The 24,613-nt window shown below is 39.8% G+C and overlaps 2 protein-coding genes across 2 annotated transcripts in view; one reads left to right on the top strand and one right to left on the bottom strand.

Moving 5' to 3' along the window:
• Positions 1-3,698, top strand: part of LOC104628136 (chromosome unknown open reading frame, human C18orf8) — a 12,500-nt gene extending 8,802 nt beyond the window's left edge. Inside the window, exons 10-18 of the mRNA XM_010296624.1 lie at positions 36-89; positions 315-443; positions 768-874; positions 1,624-1,743; positions 1,898-1,975; positions 2,139-2,243; positions 2,330-2,398; positions 2,542-2,767; positions 3,506-3,698. Coding sequence (XP_010294926.1) covers positions 36-89; positions 315-443; positions 768-874; positions 1,624-1,743; positions 1,898-1,975; positions 2,139-2,243; positions 2,330-2,398; positions 2,542-2,767; positions 3,506-3,585 — 968 coding nt within the window. The 3' untranslated portion in view covers positions 3,586-3,698. The remainder of the gene's footprint in view (positions 1-35; positions 90-314; positions 444-767; positions 875-1,623; positions 1,744-1,897; positions 1,976-2,138; positions 2,244-2,329; positions 2,399-2,541; positions 2,768-3,505) is intronic.
• On the bottom strand, positions 3,598-24,613 carry NPC1 (Niemann-Pick disease, type C1; the record flags this gene model as incomplete). The annotated part of the gene is made up of 24 exons (XM_010296625.1): positions 3,598-4,208; positions 4,883-5,045; positions 5,813-5,926; positions 7,015-7,246; positions 8,119-8,319; positions 8,709-8,838; positions 9,417-9,532; positions 10,308-10,498; positions 10,609-10,698; positions 11,294-11,434; positions 11,524-11,651; positions 12,455-12,569; positions 13,347-13,529; positions 13,945-14,134; positions 15,618-15,720; positions 16,665-16,765; positions 17,316-17,542; positions 17,936-18,306; positions 18,987-19,063; positions 20,434-20,683; positions 21,297-21,464; positions 22,366-22,541; positions 23,133-23,239; positions 24,491-24,613. Coding segments are annotated over 24 exons (3,780 nt in total), but the record flags the coding sequence as incomplete, so codon positions are not given.

The raw sequence follows: 24,613 nt of genomic DNA, 5'->3' as shown, positions 1-24,613 counted from the left end.
AATGTTAATACGGATGTTAGAACTTTAACATTTAGATTCTTCTTCTTGGATTGTCTTTCAACCTGATATTATCATAAGTGCAAGTGAAGGTAAGTGGTGAGCTGCTGGAGTCTACTACACACTCAATGTCAAAGGGGGGCTTGTTTATACCTTCAGTGCACAGGGTGGCCCTATCTTTACTACAGCTTTTCAAGGGTAATGCTACTCTTGGACTAGAAAAGGCAAATAAGTTCTCATTTCAAGTGGGAAAAGTTGGATGTCTAGGCTGTGCTCTGTATAAAGGCAATTCACTTGTTTTACCCTTTCAAATCAAGGTTACCTCTGGAGTCTTCAAGTGAAACTTGAACCTGTAGTTAACCTCTTGCTAGATAAAGGAAAACTAATGGATTTCCTTCTCCAAAGGAAAGAATGCAAAATGGTTATCCTATCTGTATGTTCTCGAAGTAAGTTCACCTGCTTTGTCTATATCTTGAAAGTCCAATACTGCTTATTCATAAATGCTCACACAAGTTAGCAGGACTGTTCTTAGAACTGAGAGCACCTCTGAAGCTAGCTTGGTCTTGTAAAATGTCATTTGCTTAGAATGGTGACCAAGGGTAGTCTAAGGGAATTACTTAACTGTATAAAATAATTCAACTCCTTCACTCCCCTCCCCACATCTGACATGACTGAAAGTGTTTCTTTGAAGTTTAGAGATCACCTTTTGAAAAAGGCAACATTAAGCCCCTAGTTATTTCTTCTCATAGTTTTTTTTTTTATCTTTTCAGTGCTCAGTGAGCCAGAAAGGGGATCACTATCTGTGATTGCAACTGTTTTTGACAAACTGAATCACGAATATAAGAAGTACTTGGAAGCTGAGCAAAGCTATACTATGGTAAACTATGTTAGCCACAGCAGCTTACAAAGACAGCATCATCCTATTTGCATTGCAGGTTCTGTCATGGTGAAGGTAAAATACCTGCTTGGAAAGACAGGAGAAAAGAAAAAGACAAAAAAGACAGAGCTCAAAAAGAATTAGGAAATTCAGGCCTACCCCAAGGTCCTGGCTGCCTCAGGCTCACCGTAGGGTGAGATGACCCCCCCTTAGCACTTGCTGTGGCGGTGCTGCATAGCTCACCTCCAGCATGACAAGTAACATACACCAGCACTTGAAAGCAGAAAGAGTAGAAGCTCAAAAAAGCAACTTGGAACCTGTAACTATCAAAATGGTTTCCAAACCACTGATTTCATGGCACTGCACAACACATATAGCCCTGATGCATCTCTGAATTACTTCTGTTAAAATACAAAGTTCAAGCACTAACTCACATAGTACAGCCACATACAAAAAATCCTTCTAAAGCCTAGTGCTTGTGTCAGCATAGTAAGTTTGATTCATCTCCTGGCTTTGAGGCATATAATAGCAGCTACATTTATTTTACTTTTAAAAGCAGTTTTAAATTTAATGCAAAAGCCCCCACTGAACAGATCACATCCAATAACATGACCACAGATGTGAATTTGCTCAGTAATAAAACATGTTTATAATTATGTTCCCAGGGGAAGACAAGTCTCTGAACAGATAAGACTGACTAAAGTTGTGCAACACCACTACAACTTTCTTTTAAAAAGACTTTCTTCTAGGTAGTCGAAGCAGGCCTGAGTAGAAGTAATCCACTCCTGAAACGTCCAGTCCGCACTCAAGCAGTTATTGACCAGTCTGACATGTACACACATGTTTTATCTGTATTTACAGAGAAAAAGGTAAGTTCATGTTAAGTGCTAGTTTGGTAGCAAGCTTAAGTCAACTGCTTGAAATAGCCTGCAGAAGGCTTTATTGTCAGGATCAGGGTATTTTGATGCCCATTCTTACAGGGTTGTATGTAAGTTCCACCTAACACTTTTTTTCCTTCTCCAGGAAGCACCTCACAAGTTCACTATAGCAGTCTTGATGGAATACATTCGCTCTCTTAACCAGTTCCAGATTGCAGTTCAGGTAAAAATACTTACATGCCAAGTGTACCACCTCACTCCATGAAACTACCGGGAATTATAGACCAGTCTTGGTCACATGCCCAAGTCCTATACAATACTACCTTCTAGCTTGTAAAAATGGGTATTGAGACATACCTTTCATGGTTGTCTTTCTGCCTTCACAGCACTACTTGTATGAGCTGGTCATCAAAACCCTTGTTCAACACAACTTGTTCTACATGCTCCATCAGTTTCTGCAGTACCATGTGCTCAGTGACTCAAAGCCTTTGGTATGTTAAGACTAGCTTATTGAAGCAGCTTGCAATGGAGGTGGCAAGTCTTCAGAATTTTAAGGTTCTTTCTACTTTTGCCCTAGGCTTGTCTGTTACTGTCCCTGGAAAGCATTTACCCTCCTGCACATCAACTCTCTCTGGACATGTTAAAAGTAAGCATTTCAGACTATAGTAACTCCATGTCACATGGAGGTTAGACTTGTCAAACACCTTACCTGACCAAGCTTGAAGTGACTAGTTAGCATCTCAGTCATTTGTTAGAAGCATAGTCTTACAGCTGTGATTGACTTCACAGAGACTTTCCACAGCAAATGATGAAATAGTGGAAGTTCTGTTGTCCAAACACCAAGTTTTGGCTGCCTTGAGATTCATCAGGGGTATTGGAGGACACGACAGCATTTCAGCCCGCAAATTCCTTGACGCAGCAAAACAAGCAGAAGATGACATGCTTTTCTATACTATATTCAGATTCTTTGAACAAAGAAATCAGCGGTTACGAGGAAACCCTAGTTTCACACCAGGTAAGCAATACTTACCTCAAGAGTAAGACATGCACTAGTGCAAACAGAACTAAAACTTGTTTCACTTCTGTTCCAGCTGAGTCTGTATGACAAGATAAAACTTGTGGTGCATTCTAGCCTGTATTTTAGGCTTCACTTTCAACATAGTTCCAAAGCTAACTTGTCTTACCCCTTTGCGTACTGCACCCAGGAGTAAAAGAGACTGAGTCAAACAGGAACTTGCTGATTAAGCTGACCTGTTTGGCTTGCACTGCTTAGTTTAGACTAGTGCTTTTTCTCCTGAAGCCAGGAACTGCTGCATCAAGAAACCTTTGAGTTCAGTTCTCAGTTTCCACAGATTACAAACATTCCAGGCCTCTCTTATACTACAGTTCCTCTCACTTTAAAAACCAAGCTAAACTGCTTGCACTGGCAACATGTTCTTCATCACCAGAGTCTATAGGCCCAGAATCCCACTCCAAAGATCTTGTATCTTGACAGTAAAGAACTCTTATGGATATGAATCTGGTGGTTACATACAGGAGCTAGACCAGACATCTGCTTCACCACAAGAATATTGTATACTTGTCACAGGACTGGATATACCTCAGTATTCCACTGCTATAAAAAAAATTGTTAAGCTCCTTTACTTAAAGGCATTAAAGATAAGAATTAGTACTGATAAACTGAGGTAAGTGAAATTTCACAATCTTGCTTCTCAGTTTGAGTTTTGAAGATGTTTTTGTTTTGCCCCCCCAGGTGAGCACTGTGAAGAACATGTCACCTTCTTCAAACAAGTTTTTGGAGAACAAGCTCTCATGAAACCCACAACATTCTGAAAGACTCTTCCATTGAAATGTATAAACTTAATTTATTGCATTTAAGTAGATTTTTGAACTACAAAATTGCTATTTTATAATAAAGTATATACAAGACATTTTGGCAAATAGTACTAAAAATATTACAACTTGTGATGGCTTCCCCCTAAAAATAGAGACAAAAATTGCATTGAGCTGCATTTAAAATTAGTGTCAGTAGTCTAGCAGTCCATTCTCATACACATCACCTCAGTTTCATTGAAAAAAGCTATTCAACTTGCAATACAGCTGGTTTAGGTTTCTAGAAGAAAAAGATGCAACCTCTTGAAAACAGAAGTGTTTGAGTAATCTTGTTAACACACCTAGTTTTGGTAATACTGTTATATGAGCCACACGTAGCATTTCCTGAGTTTAAAGCTGATATCTTCTAGCTGAATCTGTGCAGGAGTCAAGTCAGTGGTGGTTATGGTGTGATAGTCATAGAACAGTGCTGCCCTTCAGTTCTTAAGAAGAGTTGGGCCTAAGCCACAGTTCATACAGTCCACTGAACACTGTTAAAAACTAGAAGTAGAGGAGTCTCTCCCGTTCTGTACCTCTGGTCCTCTCTTGTGCAGCATGAGTTTTAGCTTTATTTATTGATGGGCCTGAGTGAAAGAAAACAGAGTTACTCCAAAGCCTTAACATTATAGCAGATCAGTCAAGTCATCGAGAAGCATGCATGATCTTAGTTGTCTAGGTTCATCTTAACATTGATGCTACTTCAGAAACATGCTTCTGCTCAGCTGTTAATAGCGGTCAGCAGCAGCAAGTGCAGTAGGTGAATCTCCATCAGTCTTAGCTCCCTGAAGCAATGCTCAGTTAAAGTCTGCTTTTAAGAACTACACCATAGGCATGAATGTCCAAGTTCTCTTCCTTCCAAGAGGACAGCATTTGGACCATCCTTCCTGCAAAGCAAGATAGCTTCTGCAAATGCAGGAACACCATCCCACAGCAGGTTTGTTGCTTCCACCCACCATCCTGTCCCCAGGCTTAGAGACATTAATCACACTGCTGTCTGTTGGGCCACCTGGGCCTAGGCAGCCACCTCCATGGAGGACAGGCTATGGTTGCTTCAGTTCAACACACCTTAACCATCAGCTTGTGCTGCCACCAGTCAACCCCTGCCTTCCAGCAGACTGGCTACTTGAATGACAGCGAGGCACATTCAGGTACTGATTTTTATCCTTGCAATCCTTCCTGCTTAATGGAAAGCAAGTGTCCACAGGTAGCTAGCTATTTTTGTTTGAAGTGCATTTTGGAGCAGATTGTTGCATCTTACCTATGTAGCTAAGCAGAACTGGAAGGAATATCAGTCCATGTGTTGCTCCCAGCAGAACCATAGCTAGATACATCCTGAAGTAGAATATCTTGAAGATTTGAGATTTGGAAAAAGCCAGTACTACAATTCCTCCAAATTTGGTCAGTGTGATACCACTGAAAACCTGTCAATAAAAAAAAGTAGGGCTTTATGCAATCCATTTAGCATTTGCTAAATTCTTACGTAATTTGAAGCTCCTCTATGTAGTATACCTCCTTACCTGTTAGTCATTAGAAGCAAATCCAAGACCTGCTTGGGAGAAGAGTTCAACTCCTTAGTCCCCCTAGAACCTGACACCACAGGCCAGACTCAGTATGATTAGAAATCCACTCTAATCTATACAGCCACCTAGTTTCAGTTTAATTTTTACTTCAGGCAAATACAGATGAAAGCTGTTACTGAGGTAACTTACACTGGCGTGAAGTTCCTCACCTGGGTCCAGTACATATATCGCCAGAACAGTCTATTTCAGCCCCATCCAAATTGCTTATCTTCTCAGCAACATGACAGTACTGCCTAAATACTAAACCCTACTTGCATTCTCAAACCTTCAACTGGATCCCATATTCAGAACAATCTTTCCTACTCACCTCTGGATATTTGGGAGAAGCACTACAACTTCAATGGGAGAATTCAAAGTTAATCCAAATGACTAGTTCAGCTAAGGCTTTTATCTCTGTTCTTTAGTATTTAGTAGTAGTAACATCAGACTGAAAATTGAGTCTTGATCACTCCTATTACTAGCAGAAGCCTAGGCTGACCTCTTAAAGAGTTTTAATCAAGTACTCCAAAAAGAAAAGGCAAGGCCATCCTTAAGTCATAAGGATATTGGTATAGTCTGAACAGGTTAACTTGGTTACTTCTTTTCCCACCCACACAGTAGATACTTACTGAACTGCCCATGTGAGACAGAGCTTCTTCTGCACGCTCTACTCGACTGCCCTTAGTACTAACAGTGAACGCTCTTGTCACATGACTACAGAATTCCACAGCAATACCACAACTCTGGAGAGTGAGAAGAAAGATACATGAAAATGCCATTTAGATGAACACTTTGACAGTAAGGTCTCTACTCTGAACTCTATAGAGAGGTTCTAGCAGCTGTGTTCAGTTCCCAGGATTAAAATGTCATTGAAGTTACAAGCTCAGCATTGCTTGGATACTAGAGGCTGTTACAAGGACTGTATGGCATTTTACCACCAGTCATTACTCATGGACAAGTCATGTTCTGACTATTTCATCAGACGAGGAGATTGTTTTGGAGGACAAAAGTTTCTCGATGTTGCAGAAAGCTGGCTTCAATACAGTGCATGCAGTGAACACCAAACTCCAAAAATCAGTTTACAGATATTAGCTGCAGTAACATTGCTTTAGAGTAACACTAAGTATACTTGCTGATTTGATAAAAACTCAGCTGATTTTAACAGTTTAGTTTAATCTTAAAAAAAGCTGTTTAAATAGTCATTTACAACATTGATTAACAGTTGTCAAATCTTAGACTTATCTAGCAGGTGGACTCACATGAATATACACCTAGTTGTAACATGGGCAACAGTTTCCCCTCTCACAACTTCTCAGCTCTGCAATAGATCTGTAGAGAGCAAGATAAGCCAGAGCTCCAGCACTCAACTATTAGTCACTAAGTTCTGGAGTGTTTCACCAAGGCACACTCTGCCCAAGTGATTTCATCATTTATGCAGGAACAATACTGGTGGTAGCACATCACAGATCTACTTTGTAAAACAAATACAGCAGAAGCCGTAACGCTAACCCGCATATCCTTACCTTAGGCATGAACAACCTCTTGACATGTAACAGTGCCTAGCCTGTATAGTACCAATACAGCTATCGCTGCAGAACAGAAGAGACCACCACCAGATACAGTCTTGCTTACAGTTCAACTGCTGTATCGTACCAGAACTAGGACCAGTTGTCAGAATAAACCTGTTTTCTACACACCATCTAGATACATTAAGATACACAAATGCCCAAAGTTTAGTAGAAAATACTACTCTGTATCATGAATATATACTTGAGACACAGAACTGTTCAAGAGTTGGAAACAGAAGCAGAAGGATGTCTTGTTAACTTACCATGACAAGATTTACTAATGAAACTGCATTCAAGCTGATGCCCCAGAGCCACATCACTCCAAACATGTTGATGATTATCATAGCAATAGTTACTGAAACCACAACAGCAGCCCATACTTCAAAACCAAGCAGCACAGTTGTCACCAAAAATATTGATCCCAAGGAGATGCAGAGGTTAAAGATGGCATCATGCACAATTGTCAAGTATTGTTCATAGAAGACATAAAACACACTGTGGAAAGAACAGAAGTTGTAGTTAGCCACCTTCCTTGTTATATGCCAATATTAGATTAGCTTCTTTGCTAAAGATAAAGTAGTTCCCTCCTTACAGAAGTCACCAAAAGGAACCAGCTCCCTAGCATCAGTGGAATGACTCCTATGGAACTCTGGCTGTTACATGACAACTCTTCACTAACAGTTCAAATACAGGTTGTATCTGAGTCAGGGTAATTCCCACACTTCAATATAAGCAGCTGCAGCAGACACCAGAAGGTAGTTCCTCAGATTGATGGTGGTATCCGCAGAAACCACTGCAGAGGATCTGGACTGATTCATTATGCAGTGAGACCAGAAGGGTGGATAGGATTCTTTGAAGTAAAGAGGTCAGTATTTAAGCTGTACGGATATAAATTCCAATTCTATTTCATTGTGGTACTTTTTATAGAGTGCCTTTAGTACATTAATCATGCAAGCATTAGACAAGCAGTAGTTGACATCACTGCTGCCTTTGCTTTCAGTTTAAATAACTTAAGTTGGAAGTCAATACATTCACATTACAGTTTGCAATAACCCAGGTCAACATATCTGCTGAAGTTAGAACTGTTATATCCTACTATGAAAGCTAGGAGGTGCCCAAGTTGAAGCCAGAGCTATCTTTGTGATGAAGGAGGTTTCTTGATTTAAGGTAGTTATCAACCCCAGTAAAGAGAAGTTAGTGCTGTGGATGCAAAACTTGTATTTTTGTGGTTTTACTAGATGTTCCAGGGTCTCTATATTACCTCCTGTTAGGCAAAACTCAAGACTCAAGTCTCTAAGAAGTTATTAACCAGTACCTTCTCTCAGTTCCTCAAGTTGAATATTTGTCACTAAGGCAAGAAAGCATACCTGTAAGGAAACACCCGGTAGTTCTTCTCTTTGATGCCCATGGTTTCGGTAATGTTATCTGCTATGACCCGAGCTTTCTTCATAGCATCAATAAAATCAGACGATGTTTTCAGTACAGTATGGTAAGTCATAAAATAAGTAGCTCCAACATCAGATTTGTTGTTTATAAAGTTGACAGCAGAGTTATATGCAGCATGTCCTCTATATAAACATAGTAACTTTTTAGATGTCAATGTCAGCGAGCACTATGCAAATTTATTAGATTTTATAACTCAATCTTATTTCTAAGTTTCCAAAACAGATAAAAGCTTCAGACCACAATACATTTCAAGACTGCACAGGATATACTAGAACAGACTGACTATAGAAGTTGTTTCTCTTTGTACAGGGGAGAGCTACTGTTCCATTTAGTTGATGATGCATTTGTTTTTTGTTTCAGAAAATACTATAGAACAGGTAAGATGTCAGTATTTGTATGCCTTTTAGAAGGACAGTAGATATTCAACCTTGCAGACAAAAGAAGTCACACTTCCAGAGCAAGCATCTTTGACACAGTGGTCTAAGCAAGATATACAGAATACGGCTCTTACCCTTTGCCACATTTAGGATTAGGGTTGTCCGAGAGGAACATTGGCAAAAACGTCATGAAGTCTTTGCCCTGTGGTCTCTGCTTGCCTTCCTGAGTCAGTGGTCGACAACGAGTACAGGATGGATCGGTGACTGAAGAAATGCAGGAAGAAGGTAAGGTCAGCTTCAGGATCAAGTATTCTTCGTTGTAACCCTAGTAACTTCTGACTTGCAATACTACAGAATCCAATTCCATAAAAAGCATTTTTACTGATGAAATAACTGATCAGCCCTGAAATTCTGTATAAAATTTGTAATCCTTTTTATTTGTTACTACTAAGGCAAGGGCTACCAGAAAACTCAGTTACTTGTGCACCATCTACGTTAGACCTGATGAGAATTAAACCAAACTGAAGGATCTGAACAAAAACAGAGCACTACATTTGCATGCTCCAGTGAAACCAGGAGAAGAATCAAAATTTTTTTATAACCAGTTATTTTTTGAATAGTCATTACATTGGCTGTCTAGGTAGACTGCCTTCAACCTGCAGCATTCGAGTAGAATGTTTAAATTCACTCAAACAGCAGTTCAAACAAATTAGAGGGCAACTCAAGAGGTGCCTGCTCACAGTAAGCAAAGCTATTCACCTGACTCATACCATGATAAAATGTTTTGGCTGTGAAACTTGCAAACCGAGCTAATCCCCTAGCAACAAGACGGATGCTAATACCTGAAGCATTGCAAAACTGTCCAGTGGCATTGTAGACTCTGCAGCAGGATGACTGTGGCTTCACCCAGTCAAAGTAGTCATCAATCCAGGATGATGGGGCATAGCCTATCCTCGTGCTAATGAAATAATGTAACATATCCATCATCAGTAATTTTGTTTCATTCCAGAACACAGCCCTTGATCTCTGGGGTGCTGACTCACACCATGTCAACTCATTATGATCCAAGCTACTTAGCTCTCCATGCAGTCCCCTGCTCCAGTACCCCATCCAAGAGCCAGTCTTGCTCCTAACACTGCTACTAGCAGACACCAGAAGCTTCTTCCCTGTATTCAAGTTCCATTTTCAAGGTCAGCTTTCCATTCCTCCCCTCTATGCCCTATCCTATTCCAGATACTCTTGCCTCAGTTTTCAAGCAAAGCTCCTTCAGTTAGGTTGAAGTAAAACCACTCAACTACAGTGGAAGGAATCAGGAAGAGATTTTCTTCAATTGTTAGCTACTGAACTCCAGATACAATTCCTGCTTAGCCTTCCTAGGGTAGGCTATCCACCAAATTTAGAAACTGAGCAAGCAAATAATTTTCTAGGAAGGCTTAACGATACTGAGAGGTTTTCATGAGTTGTTCTTCCTACCATTCCCAAATTCCTTGAAGGATCAAGCTCCTTTTCTAAACTCAAGTATATCTCACCAGTCCAGACAGGTTTTATCCTTATTCTAGGATATTTGCCACAGCTTCTTTCCTTCCCCCTTCTCCCAAAATCACGGTATAAAGCAAGTATGACAGAGTGTCAGTTGTACAATCAACAGCTGAGCCGGAACTAAGTTAAAAAGACACACTGGTCAGCTACATCTCTTCCATGTGACTATGCAGAGAAAAGCACAAAAGACTTACTAGCTACCAATTTCTGCAGCACTGAAGACTTGCTGGACAAGTGAATCATTATTACAACCCATTCCACCACACACCATGTTCTGCCCTTCCAAAGAGGTGTAGTTGTGCCCTTCTTCTAGGACGAAGTAGACAGGAGGACCTGCATGCAGGTACTTGCTGAGCTGGCTGAAGTAATCCATTACATAGGAGTCCTTAAAGCGAAAGTTTTGAATTACTATTACATAATGTTGAGGTAGCACAAGATATCAAGGTTTCAATCCAGCCATTAATTGCTGAAGAGCGACATGATCTTAAGACTTACATCTGGCATTGAGAGAGACTGATCCAGTCCAATCTCTACATTGTGCATAACTGCTGTACTGAATGACAGAACACCCACAAACACTGCTATCTGCAAAAAAAAAAACCAAATTCATGGAAGTGATGACTGCACAGAAACAACAAGCAGAAGTAGTAATTTACTAAGTTAAGAGCCACCAGGCAAAGAGGCTCTAGTTTAAGTACACCACCCAGGCGGAGTACAACAGTGGCAGTAAAAACCTAGCTACTGAAGAGTTTCCTTTTGAGCCATAAGGGAAAATTTATATTTGAAAGGCAGCAGTGAAAGATATGCCAAACACCTTCTGTAAATAAGCAGATACTGATTCAGTATCCTCAAACTGAATCACAGATTCAGCAACACCACTCTAGATTAATGCAGTGTGGGAGCCAATGTGCTGATTTTTGACATATGCCTAAAGTGACTTGATTGTCAGTAATGCAACTCTTAAATCTGGGCCTCGGAAAATCCAAGGTCAAGCCCCTTATTTACTAGAAATACTCATGCAGTTACAAAAGTTTATTTGAATACTAATGCTGAAAGCAAAAAATCCTAGAAGCTTCGTTTGTTTCACTGTGTTGAAGATTCTTCTTCAGTATGAGACCTTTAGGTTCACTACAGTTTTGCTCAAGTTTAGATGACTGCTTACTGTAAACAGTATACATACTACTATTGGTCTCATCCAATCCTTAAGCAGATACGGAGAATACAGATTTTTGAAGAACAGAAATAAGATGCTCTCAGAACGCTGGACTCTGCTCATTTCTTCATTGCTTTTGATGCAACACAGAATATCCAGTCTATTCCTCTGAAAATTGATTAAATGCCAGATTTAGTACAGTTCTGCAGAAGATGCCATCTGTATTACACTGAAGTTACAGGTGGGTTTATACTTACCTCTTGACGCTTAATATCCAAGCCCAGGAGACTTACAAAGCAAGTGACTTGAAGAATAAAGTCTATGAGCACAGCCATTCCAGCAAAAAGTGAGAATGTGCGAACCGCTGGCATCGTAGACAGTGTCCCTGAAGGAAGCGACCCAGTTTGTTAATCAAGCAAGCTCCCTTCTCTCCAAAACGCATGAGCCTTTTCTAGACGGATATCCAATTTAATTGGACGAAGAGCCTTTCTCTTCAGAGTAAACAGCTGATATGAGCCTCGATACAACTGCTATCTTTGACCTGTTTGACAGCAACAAGGCTCTGCAAAGAAGTGACTAGCTTTAAGACGTTTCTCAGTTCCAAAGTTACCAGTCTTGTGCAGGCTGCATAAGAGGCTAGTTAAGGAGTGCTGTCAAGCAAGGTGTTGCTTCAATAATAAGCCACTCAGTGCAAGTTGAACAAATGGCAAATTATACTCTAAGTAAACCAGTTCATTGTGAAAGACGACCAGTTTATACTTGAATGGCAACAGCGTAAGATATGCCTCTAACACATACTATAAAAGTGAACTCAAATATAAGCTGTCATAGAGGCTTTTTTTTCCCCGAGCAGTGGCAAGATGACTAAATGCAATGTAGGAGCTAGTACACCTTGATGTTTTATACATTACTAAGGTCAAATTTAGACTTATTAGTCACAGTAAAAAGCTCCAGCCTTTCAAGCTGAAGAGCCTGACAGATTCAGAATTGCATCTTTTTAACTATGCCAGTCTCTTAAAGTACTACAATGCCTATCCTCAGTAGAAATCAAATTAAACTTGATTATAGCAATGAACAAGTAAGTTAAACTTCCTCTACAAATTCTTGCTTTTTGTATTTTAGTTTTGCATTTATTCTTGCAACATGCAGGTATAAGGCCCTTATCTTCAAATGTTAAAGTCGTCTTACCAAGAAAGAATGCCACAGTCTCCGAAAAAGATGAGAGAAACATACTGGGTGCCACATCTCCCAAGACTCTGCCAATCTGTTTATCCAGTGTTTCACCCTGAAGGCGCTCATCTCTCTGTTTCAAGGCAATAATTTATTATAATTAGGAATCATGCACTTCAGAAAGTGCTTTCATATGGCTTAAAGAAAAGGAAACAACTTTCAAACATCCGAGCCTATCATCATTTTCACCGCATTAACGTGTGAGATAAAAAAGCAGATTCTCCAATACAAAAGCAGTATGAACACTCCCTGTTGCCTTGCTTCAAGTTTAACTTTAATTACAGTAGTAAGTTCAGTTCTTCAGCTAAAACTGCACACTTGCCAGAGGCAGTGCCAGTTTCAGTGGCTTATTGAGTCTGTCAAATTAGAAAGCAGATTACCCACTAAGACTTAGTGTCAGAATTCCCTGGTCTGAAGCATGTAGTTTAGTCCTTGATTATTGCTCACAATACACTAAAATTACAAGTGATCAAAATAGTAGTGAAGTTCTACAACTACCAGAGAAGGATGTTAAAAATATTATTCTTTTGTACGTCATTAGTATGTGTACCAGAAACCATGTTAAATGAGCTTGATATCAACCAGCAGTAAGAAAAAGCAGGGTTTTTTGTTGGTGGTGTGTTGTTGGGGTTTTTTTGGGGGTTTTTTGGTGGTGTTTTTTTTTTTTAGGGAGTGCAGAGGGAATGTACATAGAATCTCGGCTCTCTTCAAGACCACTAGCTATCCTGTGAGAGTCCAGAGCTGCTCAGACTGGGCTGAGCACTGGAACGCAGAAGACATTCTGTTCTGAGTTAACAGCCTTCACAGATAACAGGCACATTTAGAAGAGTCTGTATAAAAGAATACATACCTGAAGTGTTTGGACTATAATGAAAATGTTGTCCACCCCAATAGCCAGCACCAGGAAGGGAATTACTTCTATCACAATCAGTGTCAGGGGGATTCCAAAGTAGCTGAAAATACCTACAGAACATGCCACTGAGCTCAATACAATCAGGATGCCTGCAATGCCCAGCGAGATCTTTGAATCCACCTAAAAAAGTTGTAATGACTGTCAGCCAAAACAGCATCACCACACAGGACAGATTATAACAAAGGTAAAAAAACCCCAGCATTCTTACATTTATGTAGTTAGTGGAAAGCTTACTTTTCTGGTTCTTTCGAAGATCCAGATATTTGTAAAAAAGCTTGAAGCTACCAGCCTTAAAGGTTAACTGCACATCTCAAGTGAAAATAGACTTAGTTGAGGCTATTTGCACACAAATTGTCAAGTATGCCACGAAGGACAATGCTCCCCCTAGCTCCTGCCCTCCTAAGGAGGGCTCAATGCTTTAAGACAACATTGAAGTATTTTTGCAGACTGCTCACATTCAGTCACTTAAAGCTAAGAAAAAGCAGTCAGCAAGCTGTAGCTTCACTGTTTATAGCAGTGAGAACTATACACATACCAGCAGTCTTCTACAGCTCTGGATATGTCCCAAAGCTATGGAGATGTACACAAACATTACAATATAGCTTATCAACACAGTGCCAATATCACTCTTGCTTTCACGATTGATTTCATCTTCAATACTCCGTTCCGCAGAAAATGATATAGTTAAGTTTGGATTACCATAGTTCTTCAAAAAGTTAATAAACCTGAAAGAAACAAAAAAGTCAGTCACACTTTAAAGGATAAAACATCTTCTATTAGAAATACTTGGAAGTCAGCTGAAGGCAAATCTAATTCATCTGTGCAGTACAGGATTGCACTGTGGCTAGACAGTACTTTGAGGGACATTCCTCATTTTTAAAAGAGGGGTAAAGAAGGGTGCTGACTACACATCCCTAGAACTGTACTCCAAGCACTAGAAATATACTATGCTGAAATACCTTTCCATGATGTCTCCAGAGTTTGAGGACAACCAGGTATCTTGCATACGCTTTGAAATAGTTTATGCTTAAGTGCAGTTTTCCTCAAAGCTAGGCCTAAAAGTAGACACATGAAATATGACCAGAGCTTGCTTACAGTATTTGAAAGATTTATTAACCCTTATTTCACTTTCCCTAACTGAAGGGATGTGCTTGTGACACAGGTAGACACTAGTTGTACTTAGTATCAGACTTCTGTAAGCCAACATCAGCTCTTCAAGACGGAATGGGATGAAAGCTTAGATCCTCATCTGGAAGATTTTTGTAAATATTACAGTTTAAGAATTACAGGATAACGCTGGACCTTTCCAGTGGTGGTAACAGTCCAGTAGATTGGAGAGTCCACCTGTGTAATTCTAGCTGAAGTGAACTATATAAAATTATAGAATCTTAGAACAGTGGGGGTTGGAAGGGACCTTTAAAAAAAGGTCATCTAGTCCACACCTCCCTACAATGAGCGGGGACATCTTTAACTAGATCAGGTTGCTCAATGCCCCATCCAACCTGATCTTGAATGTTGCCAGGGATGGGGCATCTACCACCTCTCTGGGCAACCTGTGGCAGTGTTTCACCGCCCTCTTCCTTCTATCTAGTCTAAATCTATCCTCTTTTAGTTTAAAGCCATTACCCCTTGTCCTATCACAGCAGGCCCTGCCAAAAAGTCTGTCCCCATCTTTCTTAAAGGGGGCCTGTAAGTACTGAAAGGCTGCAATAAGATCTCCCCAGAGTCTTCTCTTCTCCAGGCTGAACAACTCCAACTCTCTCAGCCTGTCATCACAGGAGAGGTGTTCCATGATCCCTCTGGTAATTTTTGTGGCCCTCCTCTGGACCGTCTTCAACAGGTCCATGTCTTTCCTATGCTGCAGGCTCCAGAGCTGTATGCAGTACTGCAGGTGGGGTCTCACCAGAACAGAGTAGAGGGGCAGAACCCCCTTCCTTAACCTGCTGGCCATGCTTCAGCAAGTACTACTGAACTAGATGGTCACTAACAAGACTAAAACATATCTCCTTAAAGCAAGTTAAGTATGCCAGATAAAGTGAAAGTTTTATGACCAGTACAGTCTGTCCTTAACAGGTTTTGCTGCTTCTCAAAACACCCCTGTAGATATACTGAGAAACAGTCAGGGCAGCACAGGTGCTTTTCATATATCCACATTTAATCATTGCTCTAAGTAATGTATGCATTTCAGAATACAGGAAGCCTACTTACTCTTTTTCCCATGCCAAGGCTTTCATTAGCTTTCTTGAGTCATTGTAGTAGTTGTTGACAGGAAAAGTAATAACAAGAGCGGTAGCATTATTATAGTTATCATCTATAGAGTAGGAAAAAAGTTATCAGGCATTACAAAATGGAGCTTACATTCCAGTGTAGGCAGGTACAATTAAGTTTAAAATCAGTATTGTTCAAAGCAATCCCATCCCCAAAACTCCATTAAATGCCAACTGTTTAACAACATTGAGTCCTCAAAAACACTACTGAAATAAGAATAGACATTACTGAAATAAAAATAGAAGTTAAGCACTCCAGATTGTACTCAAAAGTAATCATTTACCATGTTCATGGCACCCCAACGTTAAACTGTTGTATGGTTAGACAAGGGGCTACTATATAACCAGTTCTTATGATTTTCCTTCTAGTGAGATAACAGGATGTTGTTTCTTAAACATGGTGCCTCTTGCCTACTTAGGTTTTACTCTAAACTGTAGATTTTTGTACTTATTTTACCAAGTGCTTGCCTTCAAAGGCTGTTCTAGTACATTTGTCTTTGATATATCTATCAAGTTATGTTTAACTGTATGAATTCTTTCAACAAAATTCTGGCTTCAGAATAATTTTGAAAGGGTTTCCTCTGTGAACATCTTAATCTAGTTTCAACTGCTTTTTCAGATTAGTGACAAAACTTAATTCTAACTCAAAAGCAAAATACATGTGTATCCCAGCATGTCAATTTGAGATACTTCCTATCTTTAGCGTCCAAAAACTAAAAAGATCCGTTAGCAGGCCTAAAGTAGACTGAACACTTTCATACTCGTCAGCAAGACTAGTATATTCCAGTAATAGACTACTCTGGAAGTGTCAAATGCAAGCAGTCTGCTTCCAATCTCAGCACTGATCTACTTACCAAAAGTTTAACAAAACTCCAGTTTCCCTGGAGTGCATTTAGACATGTGTTGAATGAGAATGAACCTCTAGTGTCAAGGGCAGCACATAAGTATATACTTTCAAGACAAACTGCAACACTGGTTTGCCACCTACCATCATATCCTCCCAGCACCAGCCATGGAAATATAGGTCCACCAAATGTTCCTAAGCAAGGATCATGAAGCAAGCTTGTGTCATTCAGTGATGCTGGAGCCCTAAAGAGATCACCAGCAATAATTGTTAGCTTCTGCTTGACAACTAAGGCACAGCACCACAGGACAAAAAAGTTAAAAGCTGTTGTATTATAACTGACTATCAAGAAAGAAATGAGATAAGACTGCCAGTAGAGACACTGCCCTTGTGCTATGTTTGCTTTGAATTTAAATACAGTTTTAAAGGTGTCTTCCTTATAGCTTCTAAGACAAGGAGCGGCTTCTACCCAACTGAAGTGAAAGCTTAGAAACTGTTTTCTGTATCAGAATTCTACTTCTCAGAAGCATTTGAAACATGGGTAAAATAAAACACAGCCAGTGTCTGCACCAAGCCAAGCTTAACCTGAAACCTGATTAAAATGCAACTCCGGAAGTACTGAGAAAAAGAAACAGAAGTAATCTATACTGATCTGGAGTTCCGCTTAGTATTGCGAGTTTAAAGAGGGGTAAGAAAAGGTTCAAGGATGCAGTGAGAACTAGCTACTTTTGTTTGCCAACGAGACAAAGATCTAGTCAGCCTACAGTTGGAAAAACATGTAATTGTACTGCTTACCGAACACAGTATAAGAAGTGAGTGTGGTAGTCAGCATAGACAAAGAACTCATCCCCAATAGTGTGATCTAGTACAGAATGACTGTTTTGAAAGTAGTTGAGTACACTCAGTATAGTGCAGTTGTTGTTGTAGGGAGCAAGAGGAGCCAGGCAAATGTCTTTCAGCATTACAGTCTCATTGTCAAAAGAAGCAGTTATGTTGACAATAGCATCCTGCAAATCCAGCACCTTGGAAAAAAAGACAACTATGGTTTGGTTTGTGGGTTTAAGAACAGCACAAGAAAGCTTTTTTCTTGCAAGACAGGACTAAATGCATGCTATATTCCTGGGAGTTTATAAAGGCAACAGCACACCTCAACAGAAGCACATGACTACATTGCATTATTTCTGTGTTCCCACTAAGAATACTTACTGGGACTTACCTTGCAAGCCAACCTCCAACAGAAGAGGTTAAAAGACAAGGTTTTCAGCAAAAAGCTTTTATAGTAAAACTAGGATTTTTAGTATGAATATCTAGTGGGTTTTTTTGACAGACGCATGGCATTACAGGTGGAAGCCAGCTCCATATGGTTATATCCATTAGGTATGTTTAGGTCTTTGCTCTTGGGAAGTCCCAGTTACCTGATGGAGAATCTCTTTGCTAAGTGGAGGCCCGAAAGGTACATCTGCTCCCGATGGGTAAGGTGAATAGGTGTCTGGATGGCTCTTTGGTGCTTGAATAATAAGTTGTTCAGTACGAAAGAATGGCCCAAAGTGTGTGTCAAAGTACTCCTTCTCCTTGCGAGCTTGGCTGCTTGGAGCTGACCAGAGATCTACAGGGTTTGTAGTTGCTTTAACATACACGAAGCCTGAGCAGCACATTGCAATGAAGACCACAGAGAAGAGGATAACAGGACGTGGATTTCGGACACAGAAAGCCCCCCATGATGTGAATGTCATCCTTAGGCCATTCTCAAACCTTTCACCAAGCCTTTCGCCACAGGTAATTTTCCCTGTAAGAGCAAGTAGTAAACAGTAAATGTTTGAGAAGTCAGTTAAGCAGCATTTTCTTGAAGTCCACTAGGAAAGATGAAATTTTATTCTAGCTCTGGCTGTAGTAATCACCAGAAGCTATGTCCACACTGACAGTCAGACACAGGGACCAATCCCTAATTGAGGTCAAGAAGGCAGAAACCAGCTTGTACCTAACACTGCCCCTTCTAATGCAAAATTATCTTTGACAGCAGTAGGCACAGCAAATAAAGGCAGGAAGAAGCTAAAAGATACATAAGCATTAAAAAGAGCGGCCTTAAAGTGAGCTACATCAGCTGCTACACAAATTAAACTACAGTTCTTCCATGGCATGCTTTGAATGGATACATGGATTGGCCAGAACATGATCAAATTGATTTTAGCATCATGTTGCCCCCTTCACCCCCAGATACAAAGCACTCCAGAACTTCCTATTAGTATAGCTAGACCAATAAACTGTGCAACCAGGGCTTTCAGCATCCAGCAAAATAGGGTTAAGTATTACATTCTTAAAAGAGATATGGACCAAAAGACTGAAATAAAGCCCTGTAAGAATGGATTACATGGCCTAACAACGCTAAAATTCCAGAGCCTGTCCACAGGAAGGGGATGCACTTAAGCTGAGTTTCTAGTAAATCTATTACTCTTATCCAAGACATACCATTGTCACGATGAGAATTCACAGAAAAGGCTATATTGCTGTCAATTGGTGTGTACTCTGAGACAAAGTGCTGCCTCCTGCAAGACAAAAAGCTATGTTACCCTGCTCCCCAAAAAAGGTATCTTTTCAGTTTTGTACAGTGAGAATAGAGTCCAATGCTAGTAATAAATCTGATACTTGACTCCTCCAGAGGCACTGTGTTCCCCCTACACCCATCCACTGAAGAACAGCAATCTCTGGCTTTATGATCTTTTAGAAAAACTTACAGCCATGTCCATTGTCTTAATAAACTTCTCCAGCTTGGATCAAGCACATGTTCTTTACACATATTTAGAAGATCAGTAGTATTAAAAGCACAGAGAATCTCTTTAAATGGATCATAGAGTGGTAACATTTGCAAGAGATTTCTACATTAGAAATATTTTACTTCATTAGTCAAGCTGCTTAAGTTACACCTACTTAGCCTGAAGGGGTAAGTGAGGAAAAAGGAAACTAAGGTACTTTCTTCCTGTCCTGAAGGCAGGCAAATTATAGCCCAGAACACTTATGATAGGAATGCGTATAAGCAATATAAGTCTGATACCCAGAGCAGGAGATAAGTTCAATAGCCTCCTCATAGTAATCTAATCAGACTTCAGTTATGGCAGGATGTTTTGGGCTATGAACCAGACATCTCAGACACCCTTACCATTTCATGTAGTTTACTATGCATGTTGCCCAGTAAGATAAGGCTGCTGAGCATGTCCTAAGTTTATTGCACCCACTATCCTTTTCCACACAGATTTAATTCTTAGGACCAAGAATCTGAAATTGCTGGATAATAACTGGACAATATTAAAGCTGCACTGAAAAGTACCACCATACGTAAGGATATAAGATAGTGGAAGCCTCTGGAAAATGCTGTTAAATATGAATAGGTTTCCACTGCTCCTGATTGCTAGTGCACCCACACCAAAGCATTTACAGCTACAGTTACTTGTGCACTTTACTAGCGAGTATCACACAGCACAGAGAAGCTAGCTTGCTGCCCCTTACTTTATACAAAATGCTGTAATTACTGGAAGCTCAGCTTTTGTTTAGTTTTTCTCTGTGGTCTTCACTGCAGTGTGCTGCTTTTTTTTAGTTTTCCAGAACAGGAGACTAAGGAAAAGTATTCATGACCTAACGTGCAACCAGGCAGTGATTGTTTTGTTACAAGTATTACTTCGCAGGAAAATTATGTTATGATTGCATGTTGCTGCCAGCACTAGATCTTGCTCTCTCCCACTGATCCTGAACTGAGTTCCTACAATCCCATTACCTTTAAGCCAACATTTTAGTGATTCTCTCCCCCTCAGCCACATCTCCTGACAAAGTATGGTGAGACATAAGTATTCTGTCTTAGACAAAGGAAATTTTCAGGGAAAAGGCAATTGACTTTCAGAGCTGAACATTTTGAATGCTTTACCTGTAACACCAGACTCCAAAGACTAGTGCAAAAAATATGAGTAGAAATGCCATGTATGAGATCCACATGATGACATAGACAGCATCCAAACCAAACAAAAGCCAAGGAGCAGGCAATGGAGGGGGTTGAGGTTTTGGACCGCAAACAATTGAACAGTCCTGACAGCTGCATGGTCCTGTCGAATCATCTACAGACTCATTACAGCCTTTGGTAGCATTGTTCATAGGATCCATTCCATGGACAGGAACATCTATGACAAATCACAAGTTGCAGAGCCAGTTTACTACCAGGTAAAAAAATTCTTCACAACACAAGCTTCCCAGTTAAATGAGTTCACCCTTTCTTTGAAAGCCCCTAGTCTTTATATAGAGTAGCTTTTCTCAGTCTTACAGCTGAAGAAGCTACTGCCTTTTTCTATAGCAGGTACTGACTACTTACAGTTGTCTACTAACTAAACGACTGGTCATGTTTTAGAACACTTTAGTTACGTAAAACTAATAAGCACATCCCAGCAATTATTTGTCATCCCCCTCATCTGTTCAGATTGTGACGTGTATAACAATTTCCTTACAAAGAAATCCTAAAGGATCAGGGTACAAATACAAGCTATCCAGTTGCCTAAGCTCAGTCCATCCCTTAATGAGTTTGGGAGATCTATACAGCAATAAGCTGCATACAAAACAAGTACAAAGTATGACTTCCAGGCAGAAACCAAAAGAAACAATCAGTTTATCTTACATTGCTTTAAAAGCCTCTGACTGCAGACGTTCATCACAAGGCAGCTATTTAACAAATCAGTATACTGGCTATAGCACACAGCCTTTGACAGAAATTTCAAAGGCAAGGACTATTCAGTTTCTTACCTGAAAAGATAGGAATAATGCTGAAAGGAGTTTGTCCATTGTCTTTACTAAACATGTACTCAATCCAGTTGGTTGCATTGCAGTCCTTGACATCCTTCCCACACAGCAGCCCCAGTGCTTTAACATTACTTGATGGAGCCTCCACATCTTTGCAGGCATTATACATTGCTAGGAAGAGTGCATGAAAACAGAACAGTCTTTAAATCAATGTTATTATTTGAGTGAGCATCCCAAGTGTTTCCAATAATTTAAGACTCACCAAGTTCAAAGAACATGCTTATAGCTTTCAAGAGGAAACATCCTAACACAGTGAAATAATGCTTTCAGTTGTATTTACAATATTCAAGGTTGCAACAGCTATCTGACTCCGAGTAGGCCACCTGAACCTGCATTACACTAGAATCTACTTTACTGTTTGAGAAGGAACAGTACCTAAAAGTTCCTTTCAGGGAAAGTTACAACAAATATTTAAGGTACTTTTGACCTGTAGGCCACGTCTTTCAAGTGTCTCATAACTTGATTAAAGGTTACTGCACAAAGTGTACAAAGACTGAATTAAGGCTTCAAGCTTGCCATAAAACCAAAATACAACCCAAATTTGTTTGTTCTTAGGAAAAACAACCTTGGATCTGACAAAGGACTAGAACAGTCCATTTCTAGAGGAGTGAGTGTCTCTTAGAGAACCATTGTAGTGCACTGTGTACAAGCTTTACTTTCATACTTACAGTTTCAGTATCAGGTAGGCTTTGGACATTTAGTATTTGGCAACAACTTTGTTTTTCTTAAGTTAAAGTCATCAGGGTTATCAGCTATTAACCATTTGTATAGATGTCCAGTCTCAGCTGAGTGTTCAAAAACACTTATTAACGGTGTCAGTGTAATGTCTCCTACCCAGACAGAAGTTAGTGTACCAGCAGTTTCAAGGTGGACCTGCTGGTACCTATTTGATGCCTCAAACTTCCAAAGACAGGCAAAGAGATGTTGCCCCCTCCCAATTCTTCCTAAGAAAGCATTAGTCTTGTTACCTTGACAAAAGCCTAGGAAAATTAAACACACACTGTTTACTCACCATTTGCAAAGCGTTCTCCAATAAAGTACTGCAGCTCTGTAACACTACTTTTATTCTCTTTTAAAACTGGATCATAATAAGGTATGGTGCTTGTAATGTTCAGAAAGTCAGACTGATTTGGACTGCAAGTCAGTTCACAGAAGAGGTTTATCAAGTTGTAAAAACACGATGGACATCTGGGTAGGAAAGTCAATGAACAGCAGTTAGGTTAAGAGGTAAAGATGCAAGGCACATCTGGTTTGACCTACACAGCAAGCATAAACATTCTGCTCAAAGTGACAGAACAAAATATTTAAATTCTGCAAAATTTTAATTAGCAATACAGCATTAGTTGGTGCTTAAAATTGCTTAATACTCACCAGTAGCATCAACATAATTGACTAGCAAAATTGCCTACCTTAAATAGCAGATACAAGCAGAACTTGACAGAAAACTTAACTGCTGCTAGCAGGAAGACTTCTGTTAGAAGAGGATGACTGAACAGTAGTTTCCATCACCCTCTTCTGAAGGCTTCATTACAAATACAGTAGCTTGAGACAAACTAAGGTAATGGTTATTCTACCAGCTAACTCAATCCAGACTGCAAGTAGTTGTTTCATGAAATTAAAGCCTCCTGATACGGATGAGGAAGTCTCTCCAAAATTTTGCTCCAACAAGCCTTTAAATAAAGTTACCACCTTTTCTGCAGTCTACTTGAACTGAAGAATCTTAATGTGCTTTCTTACTATGTTACAAAGCTCTGTGTGCTTTGCTATTCATTAGCATACCTGGAAAGAAACTGCAGAGGCAGCTGCAAGTTGTTTTTCAAAGTCTGAAGCTGATGAACATCACAGCAAGTACTAACATTGCCGAAGAATAAACCTGGACAGAGTTCCTTAAATAAAAACAGTACTGAGATCAGGGGGGAGGAAGGAAAAGCATGTTTAATACTTCAGAACTCACTATAGTTAGGGGCTTTGCTTCAGCATATTTCAGAAGACAGTAGCTGCTGCTGTGGGTGATGCACAGAAAAAAAAAATCAGTCTAGCCAATGAGATTCTTTAGAGAATAGGGAAAAGAATCACTTCTTTCATTCACATCACTTCCTTTTAAAAAGCTCCTTCAGATGACCTTTAGTCACCAGGGTCTATATATAGAATGATAATGGTATTTGAGAGTCTGTTAGTAAGAGGACAACACGTGTTAATCCAAGTCAAAAGTATTCCTGCAGCTTATCCTCTAGTATACCTTCCAGATAGTATCAGATTCTGAAGTCTCAGAAGGCAAGCCATCAACTAAAAAAATCACTGATTACCTGGAAAAGCTATTTTATGTTCAGTTTATAGAAGAGATAAATGCATTTAATACAAGTCTAATTGATAGTAACATACAAGATCTGTACATTAAGTCTTCAGAAACAGTACAAAACAGTAGTTCGCTCACCTACATATTTAAGTCACGCCAGCCCCCAGCCAAACCATTGTTTAACTCTACAGCTATTTCACATTTTAAAGCTTTGAACTACCATCTGCCAGAAGGCAAGTCTGGAGTAGTATCATCCTATGTTGTGCACCAAATCCACAAACTCTATTTTGACGTTGGTTCTGTTCACTTTGACAGTTAAAGCCCAGATAAAGAAATATGGTCTCACACTAGACACAGCTAAGGAGACTGAACTTGGTCCAAATTTGTTCCATTTGAGTGAGTGTCAGTTACTGCCTTCCTATTTAAGAATGATCAGGAATGATCATTTGATGGAAAACATAGTTTAGTCTTCTCCTTTAGAGATAAGAAGGGCATAACTGCAGAATGTATTGTAGTTTCGAAGAGTCCTAAAAAACCAGTCTGACTAAAGAGTGCTCAAACCAGTGAGGAAAATATGCAGGAAAGTGGACCAATCCTGTATTTAATGTTATGTTTGTGAAAGCCTGTAATCACATCAGACACTTCTCGTATCTCTGAGTAGAAACTGAGGCATTACCTTCACACACTGGCGCTACAAGCTATACCTAAGAAATCAGAGATAATCTGTTCACTTTCTCAAGTTAGGACAAGAAAGCTAAAGGTCAGAGTGCAGGTCCAACCAAACCCAATATAGAACTCTAAAGAGAATAGTTTTAGCAGCAGACCTCCAAAAGAAGCTCACCTGCATTAAGTCATAGCCATCCTCTGGTAATGCTATTGGTGGTCCATCATATGCACAGTTGTATCTCTTGTCTCCAGAAGCAACTCCACATTCCCCATACCAGACACACAATTGTGGAAGTAC

Source organism: Phaethon lepturus, unplaced genomic scaffold (genome assembly GCF_000687285.1).
Source record: "Phaethon lepturus isolate BGI_N335 unplaced genomic scaffold, ASM68728v1 scaffold1071, whole genome shotgun sequence".
Classification (NCBI taxonomy): Eukaryota; Metazoa; Chordata; class Aves; order Phaethontiformes; family Phaethontidae; genus Phaethon; species Phaethon lepturus.
The sequence above is the reverse complement of the archived record's forward strand: the minus strand, read 5'-3'. Positions and strand labels throughout refer to the sequence as shown.